At 41.4% G+C, this 16,252-nt stretch overlaps 1 protein-coding gene and 1 long non-coding RNA gene across 4 annotated transcripts in view; one reads left to right on the top strand and one right to left on the bottom strand.

Moving 5' to 3' along the window:
* The window catches only part of MIER3 (MIER family member 3), a 21,858-nt gene extending 12,393 nt beyond the window's left edge, over positions 1-9,465 (top strand). For 2 of the 3 annotated variants that reach the window (XM_032675632.1, XM_032675633.1), the window contains 4 exons: positions 3,021-3,115; positions 5,002-5,129; positions 5,321-5,466; positions 5,550-9,465. In XM_032675632.1, the coding sequence (XP_032531523.1) occupies positions 3,021-3,115; positions 5,002-5,129; positions 5,321-5,466; positions 5,550-6,007 (827 nt within the window). In that variant the 3' untranslated portion in view covers positions 6,008-9,465. The remainder of the gene's footprint in view (positions 1-3,020; positions 3,116-5,001; positions 5,130-5,320; positions 5,467-5,549) is intronic. The other variant, XM_032675631.1, reaches the window with a different exon arrangement.
* LOC116780513 lies at positions 3,525-16,252 on the bottom strand. The gene is made up of 4 exons (XR_004354502.1): positions 16,080-16,252; positions 8,766-8,872; positions 4,853-4,994; positions 3,525-3,588 (listed from the first exon to the last, which is right to left on the bottom strand). It is a non-coding gene; the product is annotated as an uncharacterized LOC116780513 (long non-coding RNA).

Below are 16,252 nucleotides of genomic sequence, written 5' to 3'. Positions count from 1 at the left end.
TCTGTCATTTAACAAAAACAGTTCATTGTTCTGTATTTTTGCATATGTGTTGCATAAAGTAGAAATGGATTATGAGCCCTGGTATAAGTTGGTGTTCTGGCAGATAGCTCCTCCAGAGGAAACTTGAGTGTTTACAAGTTGGGTGCTGTGAAAGACAAGTGACATGCTTTAACCCCAGGTACTAAGTATCACAGTACTTCTACTAAGTAGCTCACTACTTCTGCACGCCACACCACCCTCCCTGCCCCCAGCCCGCTTCCTTAACTGATGGAGAAAAGAATCAGAGGGAAAAAAAGTAAAACTTGTGGGTTGAGCTAAGAACAGTTTAATAGTTGAATCAAAAAAGTATAGTGACAATACTAATGACACTGATGACAATAATAGCAATCGTAATTGTAATGAAATGAGGAATAAACCCCCAGAAAGGTGAGTGATGCACAATACAATTGCTCAGCACTTGCTGACTGATGCCCAGCCTGTCCCCAGCAGCGATTGTCCCGTCCCAGCCAGCTCACCCCAGTTTATACACTGAACATGTTAGTCTGTGGTATGGTCTCTTTGGCCAGTTCAGGTCAGCTCTCCTGGCCATGATCCCCCAGGCCTCTTGTGCACCTACTCGCTGGCAGAGTATGGGACACTGAAAAATCCTTGATTGTACAATTTGGCAACAACTGAAACATCAGTGTGTTACCGACTTTATTCTTGTATGGAGTCCAAAGCACAGCACTGTACCAGCTACTAGGAAGAACATTATCTCAGCCAAAACCAGGACACTAAGGTAAAGCTGAAAGGCACAATAAGGACTATTAGAAGAATGCTTCAGACACCTCATGTAGAGAAGAGATTGTATAGGCCTAAACAAAATATCGGCCGCAGGACTGTATCCTAAATTCAATACCTCTCTAGAATTTAGAGTCCTGTTTCAGGATTGAAAAACACCTTTGACACTGTCTCCTACATCATTCCCCTGGAGAAGCTGGCAGCCCGTGGCTTGGACCGGTGCATTCTTCACTGGGTAAAAAGTACCTGGATAACTGAGCCCAGAGAGTGGTGGTGAATGGAGTTAAATCCAAGTGGTGTTCCTCAGGGATTAGTATTGTGGGCAACTCTATTTAATATCTTCATCAGTGTGCCCCTGAGGCAATTTGCAGGCATAACCAAGTTGGGTGAGAGTGTTGGTCTGCTGGAGGCCAGGAAGGCTCTGCAGGGGGATCTGCACAGGCTGGAGAGATGGGCCAAAGCCAATTGTATGAGGTTCAACAAAGCCAAGTGCTGGATCCAGCACCAGGGTCACAGTAACTCCGGCAATGCTGCAGGCTGCGGCAGAGTGGCTGAAAAGCAGGAAAAGGAGCTGGAGGTGCTGGTCGACAGCAGGTGAATGTGATCCAGACAGTGTGCCCAGGTGGCCAAGAAGGCCAGTGGCATCCTGGCCTGTATGAGGAACAATGTGGCCAGCAGGACCACGGAAGTGATTCTTCCCTTGTACTTGGCACTGGTGAGGCCATACCTTGAATCCTGAGTTCAGTTCTGGGCCCCTCACTTCAAAAGGGACATTTTGGTGCTGGAGCATGTCCAGAGAGGGGCAGTGGAGTGGGGAAGGGTCTGAAGAACAAGTCCTGGGAGGGGCAGCTTATGGAGCTGGAGTTGTTTAGCCTGGAGAAAAGTAAGCTCAGGGGTAACCTTATCACTGTCTACAACTACCTGAAAGGAGGTTGTAGCCAGGTGGGGATTGGTTCTCTTCTAAACAACTAGTGACAGGATGACAGGAAATGGCCTCAAGCTGCACCAGGGGAGGTTTATATTGCATATTATGAAGAATTTCTTCCCTGAAAGGGTGGTTAAACATTTGAATGGACTGCCCAGGGAGGTGGTGGAGTCACCATCCCTTGGAGGTGTTTAAGAAATGACTGGACATATAGGGCACTTAGTGCTCCAGTTTAGTTGACATGCTAGTGTTTGGTCAAGGGTTGTACTCGATCTCTGAGGACTTTTTCAACCTTAATGATTCTGTGATTCTATAATATTGTCAGTGCCTGCCTCTTAGAGTAACCATTATGTTATGATCTCCTCTACCTACTGAAGCTCACTATTATTCTCAGTGTGGGAATTAAAAATCCACCGCTCCTAGGATACTTTTTCAACAGTGAGACTTTACATGGGGATATTTTCTTCTCTTCAGAGGTTGAAGACTCTTAGTAAGGAGTAAAAAATTAATGGGACTGAGAAAGAAAGAGCATGGCAGTGCAGTGGAGTAATTATCACCTTCATCCGGGAGCACAAAGGTCTTGGTTTCAGTGTCTGCTTCCAGAAATGTTTTGAAATGTGTGTGGGGGTTCCCCTATTGGTTTTAAATATTAGCTGAATGGAAACTTTTTGGGTCACCATTATGATTGTAAGATGCCTGAAAAATCCCTCCTTATTTATGTATATACCCAAAGTCACATTCAAGATAGGAAAGTAAGAAGAGGTTTTGTGTTATGTTGTTGTTTGTCCAAAAATCCATTTTGCACACCAGGGCTGAGCTGTCAGGCCTTCTTGTCTGTGATGCCTGAACCAAAGTACTGCTCACTCACTCAAGGCAGGGTCATCTTTTAAAACAGGATTTTTCTTCACTCCTTTTTCCAACAACCACTGTTCTTTGTATCCTATGTAAGAAGAAATACTGAGAACGTTACCTATCTGATGCAATCAGATATTCTTTTGACAACAAACTTATTAAAAAATAATACATTTTTTGCATATCATTTGCCCTCAAGGCAATGATTGTTTTGAATATCATTTGCCCTCAAGGATGAAAGATTTCAGAAATCAAACTCTTCTAGAAGATTCTTTATAAAGAAGAATGTTACATTTCAGGTAGGATATTTGTTCAGTAGAGGAAATAACACGGATCTAAATAACTGAGCTGCTTTTTTTTAGAATGTGTTTGGATATTCATCCATTAGGAACAAAAATGTTATTCTTTGTGAAAGATTAGTGAGCAAAATCAGGTTTCTCATGCTACTTTTGTAATTGTCTAGAAGAGATGACAGCATGGACAGAAGAAGAGTGCAGAAGCTTTGAACATGCACTTCTGATTTATGGAAAAGACTTTCATCTCATACAGAAAAACAAGGTTGGTATTTTACAGTTAAATGGAAGAATTAGTAAACTATATGATGCTGAAAATATGTAAAAGCAATATGTTTGTCAGAAGCTGTACAAAAGAGGGAAACAAATACAGTATTAAAACCAGTTTGGCATTTTTGCACTAGTTTTTTCCTTAGACGCCACTAGAAACCTTAGGCATTGCACGATGAATCAATGTGTTACCTCTGAAATCAATGTGTTGACATTACTTCTATTTATGCATGTGTATTACAACTCAGTTTAAATGTGTGCCTCTCCTAGAAGTACAGTACTTCTGTACCATGGCTGTAGGAGGGGAGAATGCACCTTTACTTAAATTAACCAGGCAGGTGCAAGTTTACAGAATCAGGCTTAGCTTTTTGTTTTCATAAAGTGTAGTCATCCATCAGTACTCGCTTTTCTGAGCAGCAGAGGAGTTCTAATCTTGATCTGGATTGCTTCTGATTGACTTCTCTGTGCCTGAGTAATAGGGATTTTTTTTTTTTTTTTATCAAAGAGCAACAGTTGACAGTATGAATGTTTCAAAATTTCCTGTATATCTCCTTTATGCTTTTGATACCACGTTGAAAATTTTTTTCTTTAGGAGTCTGGTGTTCTTGTTGTATTTCAGGTAAACTTTATAGGGTTGTGGTTGCTGTTTAACAACAGTCTGCTAGTCTTGCTCAATACCTGGTTTAACCCATCCTAAATAATATTTAGGTGATTCAGTTTTTAAGGGGACCTTACAAATAAACATTGATGCATCAGAGATTAAAAATATTATTTTCTAACACGGAACAAAGTACATGTGTTGATGTATCTGTCGCTATGGACCAGAATTTGTGTAAGAAATCCACTGTTTTGGGGGGTTTTTTTGACAAGTAGATAAAATGCCAGAAAGTTTAGGGAAAGTTCTGGGACCTGGCATAAGGTGATGTCCTTGGTATACTGAAAGTATCAGCTAGACAAGATTTAGTGTATGGAGGAGCTTCACAATATATTTCTCTGTCACTGCACTGGAAACTCTTGTTAACTGGGACTTTGCATACTATCATATGGACACCTGTTAATTTCCTCCCCTGCCTGGTATATTTATGTCTAAACTAGCAAGGTTTACACTACACACGAAAGGCATTTTGGATTTGCCGCTGTTGTTTGTGTAAGTTTGATTAAGCTCAAGTTTATTTTACTGCCAGACTGTATCTGGATAAAAGTGCATATTATAGTTGAAAAACTTAAACTAGAACTGTGGGTTGATGATGATGTGAAATGTTTCTGCATCAAAAAATGGATATAAGTATAGGTAGAAGTAATGACTCCTTCTCCAGGAATCCGACTTCACAGAGCAACCTCCATTTTGGGGAAAGAAACAAACAGTTAACATAAATCAAAATGAGTTTTGAGTCCTTTATACCTTCTCAACAAGACTACAATTTTATTTTGTTGTTTAAGCATTTACTGTTGTGATTATCTGTTGTCAAAGCCTCCACAATTCTGGACTTTACCAAAAGGAATACGTACCTAGAGTCTTTTCTGCTTCACTTCTCTTATGTCCTTAATTTGCTCAGCTTTTTCCATCATAAGGGAACATCTAACAGTTTAAAAATGGCTTTGTGGGTGTATATATATATATGTGTGTGTGTGTGTGTATATATATATATGTAAGTACTTCAGGTATAGCATTTCAATGCAGTTTTAAAAAGAAGGCAAATAATACATAGAGTAAAACAAATGTAATACTTACTTGAAACTGCAGATCTGTTTGAAGTCTCCTAAGAAAATTTGGTTGTTCCAGAACAGTAAAAACTAATAATATCGCAGAAGTTGGAATTGGAAGGTGACAAAACCTAAGTCTTTGCATTAATCTTGTCAGTTCTTCTTGTTGCCTGTTAGGTAAGAACCAGAACAGTGGCTGAGTGTGTGGCTTTCTATTACATGTGGAAAAAGTCAGAACGTTATGATTACTTTGCTCAGCAAACAAGATTTGGAAAGAAGAGATATAACCATCATCCAGGAGTTACGTAAGTAAAATGTTCTTGGAATATGTTTTCTGTTGGAAATCATAAATGTAGAAGACTTCTCCCCCCCACCCCCCTTTCTGTCACTGCATTGTAATGCCTCAGTGGCCAAGGCAACTGAAATTAAATCCATCATCATTTATAGGTCTTGTTTTCTGGTTATATGATACATGGTGGATGCAATATTCTTTCAGGGACTACATGGATCGTTTGGTAGATGAAGCTGAATCCCTTGGTGGAGCAGTCCATTCTTCAGCCTTAACATCTAACAGTCGAACAGAAATCATTCCTGATCAGCAGCTGAGCATTCTTAACTCTATCACTGCCAATGAGTTGACAGGTAAATCAAGAAAAAAAAAAATCTCTTTGTTAAAATTATGGAAACAACTGTTTCATTTGCATTTGTGTTCATCTATTTTCCAGCACTGACAAACAGTGTAGCTACAGTCTGCCACACTTCAGACGTGAACTGCCTGGATGACACTTTCCCTCCCATGGACAGCTTACCACGAGCACCAGTTAATCATGTGCCTGTTGGAACAGAAGAATTGCTTAACTTGCCTAGCAATGGTGAAAGTGATTGTTTTAATTTATTTGAGACTGGCTTTTATCATTCAGAGCTAAACCAAATGAACATATGCAGTGAGGAGACAGAAAGACCTGCGAAGAGATTGAAAATGGGAATTGCTGTCCCAGAGTCTTTCATGAATGATGTCTCTGTAAATAACCTTGGTGTGGACTTTGAGAACCACACACACCACATTACCAGTGCCAAAATGGCTGTTTCAGTGGCTGACTTCAGCAGTCTATCTGCAAATGAGACAAATGGTTTTATCAATACCCACACTCTCCACCAACATGCTGCCCTTCACTCAGAATGACTGTGGAAAACTAAACAAACAGTGGGTACTTTATGCAGTAGTAGTAAACTTGATGGGAGCTATCAGGTTTGCCTAGTCTTTCACTGGAAGTTTGAACTTTATGACATCAGTGATGTCTTTGTATGTATAGAACTATATCTTGATTTATCAAGAGTAATTTCTTTTTTCAGTCCATAAATGTGGAAATGTCATAGGATGTTTGACAGAGTTTGGGACTAAAAGAACTCTGTAGTGCAGCTTTAAGCTCTGCTTCAGTTTTATTTTAAAGCCTGTAGACGGAGGCCACCGTTTCAAAACCAGCACAGAAGTTCTGAACAGATTGGAGTGGCTTTTTAGTCTTAAGTTACTTTTGCCGTAATGAATGCAGTGAAATAACAATGTTTACAGGTACCAATCCTGATCCCTGCTCAATGTAGCATTTTTTTTCCCCTTATAAAGGCAGGGATGGGTTTCTTTACTTTAAACTGCACAAACATCCAAGGATGTTTTTTAAATGGAATCTTTACTCATGTGATATTAAACTAGAGCACTTCAGTTTACAAAACAGCAAATTCATGTTAGTGGAAGCTAGCACAAGGAACTTAACATGAGTAAAGTGAAGATCTACATTTGGATGCTGTTGCAAAACTATAGGCCATGGCTACCTTACACAGAGTAATCATGCTTCTGTAGATGTCTGTGTACTTTAAATTTACTGGCTTAAACAGATGACTTTTAGGCTATATTGAATTTGGGTGGGTTTTGTCCATGACTTCGAAGAGTAATGCAATCATATACCTTAACTTTTCTGAAGTAGCTGATGTTGTATAAAGCTACAGTCTTCACAGCTTAGGATTTACCACTAAACAAAGAGTCTACATTTGGAAGACATTTTAAATTGTTTGGAGCACTGCAGTTCAAAGTGTTACAGTTTTTAGGGACTGTCTAGTTTACATAGGAATAGTAGAACCTTGAAGTACATGCTTGGAAGTTTTTATTTAGCATGGATTGCATTTATTTGTTTTGGCAAGTCATTGGCTTCAAAGTGGCACTTCACTTCCTTGGTCAAATAGGAAAGGATGAGTAAAAATGTCTCGCATAAAAGCAACTATTTAACTTCAGTAAATTTTTTTGGTTTGAACCTTTTTGTTATGAACAAATTTAGCCACCCAGGAAGTTTGTCTAGCAAATGTTTGTTGCAGTTCCTGTAGGAGAGTCAAACCAAGCGTAGTATTGGCTTGTGACAGGTTGATGTAGCATACAGCTTGCGGGGTGTTTAATGGGAGCCCGAACCTTACTTCAGTAGGATTACCTTTTTTCCTCCATACTTTTTCTTTGCACTGTTTTGTATTATGGATTTAATTGCCACTAATTTGTTTTCATTATTCAAGTGATTGTTTGCATTGTTGATTTTTGTAATAGTTGCTTCAAGGTTATGCTGAGTAATTAGAAACTAGTGACTTTAATATTTTAAAGGGAAGAGGGTATTTATTATGCGTACTGTGAACTGCATTGCCATCCCGAGTTTCAGATGCAGCATATGGAATTTTCATTACAGCATTGCAATGAGGATTGCTTTGAAGTGTTTATGCAATAGCACATTTACCATATTAAAAACAAATTAATTTAGCACAGTGGACAAAAGTAGATATAATTTTTTAATCAGTTCTTAAACATCTGAAATATGTAACTTAATTAAGTACACAGTAAATAACGGGTAGCCTTGGCCCTGTGTTGTACTCTGGACATTGTTAGCCAAGTTCTCAGCTTCTTACTGCTGTGTTTTGTGCTGAGCTTTGTACCTTGTTTCTTTTGTTTATGAATCAACCCATTTTAAGTAATTTTGTAAAATACTGGCCATAAATCCTCCATTATTATACATTCAAGTTTATCTATCGGTTTACAGTGAGTGGCTGGTCTGCAAAAAATCATTATACAAAGATGACTGAATGCTTATACCAGTTGCACTTAAATGAACATGCCCATTCTCATTAGCTGATGCAGTAATATATTCAGTTTATCTATGCATTGCTGGGCTCTTAATGTAGGCAGAGACTTGTCTAAGGTTTGGGTTGTCAGCAAGTTGAAAGGACACTTTAGTTATTTAATAAAGACTTTGACCAAAATTCAGAAAATGATATGAGAGAAAAGTGAATTCCAGGTAGTCTAATATAAATGCTGATCTTACTTAGCCTGTTGGCTAGCTAGCTGGTATCGTTTACTTTTAATTCCTTGTTAAAATGAGGCAATAATTTGCAAGATTTCGTAAATATGTAAATTCTTCATATCTTTTTAGATATCTCTTTCAATATTTTCTGACTACTTCTGTGTATAGTAACATTTTTGTGCATGCTTGATGTGACATTCATAAATTTGTACCACTATGACTTTATCCATGTAAAATACCTATTTATTGAACTTTTCTTTTAAAAGCTGGACTTACTTTTTTTTTTTTCTCTCAGTTTAAACATTTTAAATGGAGAACTTGTTACTGTTTATTAAAAGAATTGCATTTTGAAAGTCAGCATGGAGATAACTGAATTGCAACCATATGAAGAAATTAGAATGCCTTGGTTCTTGGATGGTGAAGCACAATTCTTATAACAAACCGTGATGAATTCTTTGTCCTTTGCCACATGTTTTCTTCATACAAACAAACCAAAAAATCCATAATGGGCAATTGCAGTGTTGCTAAATGTATCCTTTTTATGTACAGGGAATCTGAAGAGGGTAGCACATTCATTTAGACGTGTAACTGGTGCTGTGATTATAGCAATACCTTTACTTCAGTTGGTCACACATCATCTTTTCATGCTAGTTTCTGAAGTGTTTAGTCTTCCTCTTGTCATGGTCAAACTGCTGAATTTACTTGAAGGATGTACAATACTGTTTGAGGAATATGAAATTGTATACAATTAGGTCAATGAATTTTGCAGTTGAAACTGAGAGTCAAAAATATAGGAAACCTTAAGTTCAAGTAGAACACAGTGACACTACTTAATTTAACCAAAGTCTCTAGTGAGTATTTCAAGTTTGAATGTAAATGAATGGAAAAACTGACCAACAGGGACACTACTTGCCCAGCATTACAAGCACATTGTCTACAGGGAAACGAAATACAGTAATTTGTAAGATAATGACAAGGTTACTATTTTTTTTATTCTTATTTTTCACTGAAAGAAGGAGGAAGATACTATCAATTGTAAAATAAAGTAGGAATGGATATAGTCTTCCTAATAAAACAGAGATTCCAGTTATTCTCCGTTCAAAGTAAGTACCCTGTGCATAACAACAAATCAAGTGACAATCGGAACATGTTTTAGTATCAGATGTTCAAGAGGAAGTCGCTGTTATTGCATTGGTTTTAATATTTGTACATAAACACTGATTTTTTGAGCATTATTTTGTATTTGTTGTACTTTAATACCTGGTGTACAGTTCCAGAAATAAATGTCTGGAAACCTTTCTTTACTTGTAAAGCTTTTCATGCATCTGCACTATATTTGCTACTTCATTTCCAGATATTTTGCAGTTACTCTGAACATACTTTAACAACTCTGGGTACTGCTGAACCTCAGGCCACCACTCTTCCTAGCACTGCATAGAGAAGAGTGAAAAATGCGGCACACAGTGATGCAGGTAAAATAGTAAAGTAATGGTTTCTCTCAAATTTTTAAAACATGACTTAAGTATAGCAAATAAAAGATGGGACTTTATTGTGGCTTCAGCGTATCACATTGCTGTTCTCTGGGAGCAGAAAACTTACCCGAATTCTTAAATCCATGTCAAGCTAGATTACAGGTGTGAATACAAAAATTTTACTTGGCTTAGGCCTTAATGCTAAATTTAAACTATTTGAAATGCTTCTTGGCATGATTTTCCTTTCCCTCAAGAAAAAAAGCATTAATTTTGGACCCTGAAAAGCACCATATTCCTTGAAAGGAAAGATTGTTATTTTTCAATTATACAGGAGTGCAAGCTGATACAATTCTAAACAGCAAAAGTTGTAATTTGCCAAGTAATGTAATGAGCTTTTCTGCCTCTGATGAAGACATATAAGGTAGGTGTCTTTGTAGTGATGGTCAACACAATATGCAAAACAAAATACCTGTGCAAAACAAAATACCTATCCAAAACACTTCAGTTACAAGTTGCACCTTCCTTTGTTTATTGTTTAGCATAAAGATCGATGTTGTTAGGAGAAATGATAATGACTGACCCCATCTAGTCCTTTCTTGTTTTGATGCAACTAATTGTTTGCCTTGCAATGCTGGAGTCTTAAAAATGGTGGTAGTTTAGTATCTGTATATTCAATGTAAAACTCTCCCTTCAACTTGGTAGTTGCATAACTTTACATTTCCATTTAGGTAGTCTCAGGACACATTACCTTCTGTCACTAAAAAGATAAGCAGTCCCTGAAGTCCTTGTGCTTGGCTGTTTGGTGCCTAAGTCATAGAATCGTTGAATATACTGAGTTGGAAGGGACCCATCAGGATCATCGAGTCCAACTCCTGGCACTGCACAGGAGCATCCCCAAGGGTCAGACCATGTGCGTGAGAGCATTGTCCAAATGCTTCTTGACCTCTGTCAGGCTTGGTGCTGTGACCACTTCCTTGGGGAGCCTGTTTCAGTGCTCAACCACCCTCCGGGGGAAGAACCTTTTCCTAATATCCAACCTCAACCTCCCTTGACTCAGCTTCATGCTGTTCTCTTGGGTTCTGTCACTGGTTCACAAGAATTAAGACATCAGTACTTACCCCTCCTCTTCCCCTCATGAGGAAGTTGTAGACTGCAATGAAGTCTCCCCTCAGTCTCCTCCAGGCTGAATAGACCAAGTGCCCTCATACGACTTCCCCTCAAGGCCCTTCACCATCTTCATTGCCCTCTTATGGACACTCTCCAGTAGCTTTCTTATGTTGTGCCTAAAACTGCACACAATATTCAAGGTGAGACTGCCCCTTGCAGTGCAGAGCAGAGCAGGACAATCCTGTCAGAGTCTGAAATAATTAATGGCTTAAACTTTGTAGGATCACCAAAAGACTTTTGCCCACTGTAGCAAACTGAAAAGAAACAGCTGCTCACCCAGCAAAGCCCACCCCTCCCTGAATATGCCTACTGTGAAAGGACCTTCAGATCAGATATGTGGGTGCCATTGTCCAACTATCCCAGATGCAGGAGAGTATGCATACCTGAAGTTACAAACTGGGTTTCCAGGTAAGGGAAGAGGCAAATCCTGCAAGGTGCAATAATCTCTCTTATCATGCCAGTATCCTTCCTTACATGACTCTGCTGTGAAAACCCCTCTGGGGAGCAGGAGCATCAACTCATGACATGTCAGGTGACAGGATCCATTGTAAAACTCCCTGCCCCAGGGGAGGTACAAGGCATTCCCACCTGAGCTTGAAGTGTTCAATAATAACAACTCATGAAATCTTTGAGTTTTGCGGGGAACTTCCCCCAGCCCCGATAGATCGAGACCATCACTTTGACAGGACTTTGACCACCACTTTAATGAACAGGCAAGGAAACTGCAACTCTCAAGTTTCATTGCTGGATCCAGTGGGCAGTGACTATATATATCTTTCCACTTCTATCCTTTCTTTCTCTTCCTTTCCTTATGCATTTCCTAAAGTGTTATTTTTCTTTAATATTGCTGTATTACTATAGGCGATAACACCCAAAACAGCAACATAACTGTTTACCTCTGAAACAAAACTGTTCTAAAATAAACCCTACTTATATATGTTTACAAACACCAATTATTCAGTGTTGTCTCACCCTAATCCACCTCAAGGAATTTATTAATAAGAACCTGGGTAACTCTCCCCTTTTGGGGTGAGTCATAGCAAATCCTCTCCCTCAACCAGCTGGCAATGCTTTGCCTGATGCCCCCCAGGACACAGCCCTCCTAGCAGCCAGGGCACTGCTGAGTCATAATCAATTTGCCATTGACCAGGAGCCCAGGTCCCTTTCCACAGTCATTCTCCCTATTCCAGGACTGCCCTGTCCCAGGTGCAGAATCTGGCACTTTCTCATGTTAAGCTTCATCTGGTTGGTGATTACCCATCTCTCTAACTTGTCGAGGTCTCTCTGCAGGGTCTCCCCGCCTTCCAGGGAGTCAACAGCTCCTCCCAATTTAGTGGTGTTGGCAAACTTAGTATTCCTTCAGTTCTGTTTCCAAGTCATTTATGAAGATGTTGAACAGCAAAAGGCCCAAGATGGAGCCCTGTGGAACCCCACTAGTGACAGGTCACCAGTCTGATGTCACCCCATTTGCTATTACCCTCTGTGCTCGACCCATGAGCCAATTGCTCACCCGCTGCATGATGTGTTTATCCAGCTGTGTTGGACATTTTGTCCAGAAGGATACGTGAGAGGCAGCTTTACTGAAATCCAAAAAGATTATACCAACTGGTTTCCCTTGATCAGCTGGGTGGATTACCTTGTCATAGAAGGAAATCAGATTGGATAAGCAGCACTTTCCCGTCATGAAGCTGTGCTGGCTGTGACCAATGACTGTGTTGTCTTTCAGGTGTTTTTCAATACTTCCCAGAATAATCTTCTCCATAATTTTACCAGGCACTGAACTGAGACTGACAGGCCTGTAGTTTCTGGAGTGCTCCTTCTTGTCCTTCTTGAAAATTGAGACAACATTCACCAGCTTCCAGTCAGCTGGGACCTCTCTGGATTCCTATGATCACTCAAAAATCATTGAGAAAGGATTCTGGGATGATTCCCATCAGGCCCCATAGACCTGTAGGGATCCAGCTGGAGCAGTAGATCCCACACAGTTTTGGGGTTGACTGGGAGTTGATCATTCTCACAGTCATGGTCCTCCAGCTCAGGGCACTGAGACCCCCTTGGTCCATAATCCATGTTGAAGACAGAGGCAAAGACTGCATTAAACACCTCTGCCTTTTCTCTGTCCCTATTTGTGAGGTGACCATCCTCATCCTGTAACAGGCTGATGATATTTCTGCACTACCAATTGCCATTAATGTATTTGAAAAAACTCTTTTTATTGTCCTCCCCATTTCTGGCCAGCTTCAGCTCCAATTGAGCTTTGGACAGATGAATTTTCTCCCTACAGTGACAAGCAGCGTCTCTGAATTCTTTCCATGTCACCTGACCTTGTTTCCACTGGGCATATACCTTCCTTTCCCAGCTTATCCAAGCCAGCCTTCTGCCTCATCTGCTTAACTTCCAGCATTTGGGAAATGCCTGCTCCTGTGCCCTTACTAATTCCCTGAGCAGCCCAAAGTCTGCTCTGCTCATGTCCAGAGTTCAGGTTTTGCTGGCACTTTTTCTGCTCTCAACAGAGATTTTAGACTTGATCACTTGGTGGTCGCTGTGGCCATGACGGCCACCAATCTCCACTTTGCTCACAATATCCACTCTGTTGACAAGCAGCAGATCCAGGATGGCAACTTTCTGAGGTGGCTCCCCTAGGACCTATTCCATAAAGTTGTCATACAAGTTTTCTAGGAATCTTCTGGCCTCGGTTGTACCAGCTGTGTGATGCCCCAGTTAATTTCCAGTAAGTTGAAGTCCCCCATAAGGACAAGAGCAGTTGACTTGGAAGTGCCCCTTAGTTCCTCAAATAATTTGTCAGCATCATTGTCCTGGCTGGGAGGGCTATAGCAGACTCCCACAACGACATCTTCATTATTTGTTTGCCCCTTGATTCTTGCCCAGAGGCTCTCAACTGTGCCACTGCCGACTGTGAGCTCCATACATTCTAACCCTTCCACTACATTACATACACCCCTCCACCTCTTCTGCTCTGTCTATCCCTCCCGAAGAGCCTGTAACCATCCAACAGGGCACTCCAGTCACAGAATTCATCCCACCACGTTTCACTTGTGCCAGTGATGTCAAATCTCTGGACGGGGCCAAAGCTTTGAGCTCCTCTTGTTTGTTCCTCTTGCAGCGTGCATTGGTGTAGAAACATTTCAGGTGTGGTACACTGTAGCCAACACCTCTTGAGGCAGACTGAGGGATCCTCTGAAGTGCTGGTTTTCTCACATTTTGGCACACCATCACATCGCTCATCACTGCCCAGCCTGGTTTTGTCCCTTTCCCCCTTCCAAGTGACTCTAAAGCTCTGTCAACGAGCCCTGACAGCTCCTGTGCTAGAACTCTTTTTCCCCTCTGAGAAAGGTGCGTTCCAGCAGGCATGAGCAGACCAGGCATTAAGCAGATTATCCCATGGTCAAAAAACTACAACATTTTTCCAATTATACCAACCTCCCAGCCGCTCATTGACCTGAGGGATCTGCCTATTTCTTATCAATATTATTCCTTGTTACCAGAAGGATTGAGGAAATCACTGTGCTCCTGATCCCTTTACCAATCACCCCAGGGCCCTGAAGTCTCTTTTGATTGCCCTCTGATTTCTCTTTGTTATTTTGTCACTGCTGGTTTGAACAACCAATAGTGAAAAGTAATCAGAGGGCCTTACTAGACTGGAGAGTTTTCCAGTAATGTCCCTTATCTGAGCCCCTGGGAAACAGCAGACTTCCCTGTGGATGGGGTCTGGTCTGCATATCAGGCTCTCTGTTCCCCTTAGAAGGGAATCTCCTGTTACAACTACCCTTCTTTTTCTCTTGACAGAGGAGGTTGTGATGCAGGGTACAGTTTGGTGTTGCCTTAGGAAGCTCCTCTATGCCAGAGGGACCTTTGTTCACCTCATCAGTTGTGTGGCCTTCTAGAGCCTCATACCTGTTGTAGAAGGTGCCAGTCCTACTTATTCATTTCCAGGAGGAAGGAGGTCACCTGCAGTGACCTCCTTCCAGCCTTCATCTTCAACAGATCCTTGACTAATTACGTTTCAGGGTTCTGAGTCCACCTGCTTCTCCACTACAATGGAGATTTGGATTTCCTGAGAGTCTTGAGACTGTAGTGTCTCTGAAAATAATGGGTCACTCTCTTGCATATTCACTCAAATACCAAGTAGCCTGTTCACTTCTTCCTGTAGCTCCTTCCCCTGGTGACACAGCTCTTCAACCATAGCACACCTGCAAAAGAACTGTTCCTCTGTCACAGCCTCACAAAGAGGCAGCAGGTGCTCCTGGCAACCTGTGACCTGGAGAGCTGCATCTGCTGTCAGCAGGTCTGACTGGAGGCCTCTGACATAGCTGGTTCAGTGACTCCCACAGCTCTAAGGGACTGAGCTTTGTGGCGTGTCAACACCATAACTGAAAAAGCTTAAACTAGTACACTGATAAGACTGGGGCTGGAAGGATCTTTTCGAGCTCTTTTCCATCACATACTGAGTCTGTTTATCTGCCTCTACTAGTTCCTCCCAGGTGGTCAAAGAGGTTCCTGTGTGAACAGCCGTGCAAAGTGCTGTGCCCTGCCCTCACTGCCATATTCTGTTCACCCTGCCATGTCCTGCCCTCCCTGCCTTCCCTATCATACTCTGCCATCATTGCCAGTGGCTTGTGCTCCTTAGAGCCATTTAAATCTCCTGCATTGCTCCCAGCAATGTGTCCAATTGGCTTCTGAGTGCTTCTGGGTCTGAACAGGGTTCAGTGCTGCTGCTCTGGTTTTCCAGAGCTCAGGAACCCCACTCTATAGCTCAATCTAACCCTCACCTCCAGACTTACCTCAGTTGCCACTGCTGCCTTGCTGATTTGTTTTGTCCACAGCTTGCAAGGCAGCAAAGGTTACAGGCAATCAGATTGATAAAATACTTTGTATTAGTTCTTGGATTTCTCTTCCCTCTCTGTAAGCAAAAGTAATTTAGAGCTCCCAGTAAGATTTGGCCCTCTGGTACGGGAGGAGGCCAGGATGTCCCAGCAGGAACATGCTTTCCTGCTGCTTTGCCATGCAGAGGTTGTGGGTCCCCTGCAGCACGGCTGCCTATCCCCAACCACTCCTGTGCCTTGGCTGGCACACAGCTGCCTGCTGTGCCAAAGATCTGACACAGTTCTTTAACATGGCAGAACATCATCACTGCCTTTTGCTGCAGTTACTGACTCGGTTTTCTGTGTCAGCAGGTGAGCTCCAGAACTAGTACAAGGAAGGAACACACAGCCAGGGAGCAGAGCAGCCTGGCAGGCAATGAGATGTTGGGTAAGTACAGCATCACCTTTATGTGCAAAATAGAAGTGTCTGAAAGCATAGCTTCATAAGATCCAGTGACTCAAATCAGCAACTCTGCCACCACCTATGGGCCTCCTGCTGTCTTGCTCACTCTGGCCCTTCTATGAGCTATTTCACTCACTGCAATAGCAGAAAACAAAGCAAGCAAGAAAGCCTGGG

Source organism: Chiroxiphia lanceolata, chromosome Z, assembly GCF_009829145.1.
Source record: "Chiroxiphia lanceolata isolate bChiLan1 chromosome Z, bChiLan1.pri, whole genome shotgun sequence".
In the NCBI taxonomy this organism is placed as follows: Eukaryota; Metazoa; Chordata; class Aves; order Passeriformes; family Pipridae; genus Chiroxiphia; species Chiroxiphia lanceolata.
Note: the sequence above shows the minus strand (reverse complement) of the source record. Positions and strands in the feature narration are given on the sequence as shown.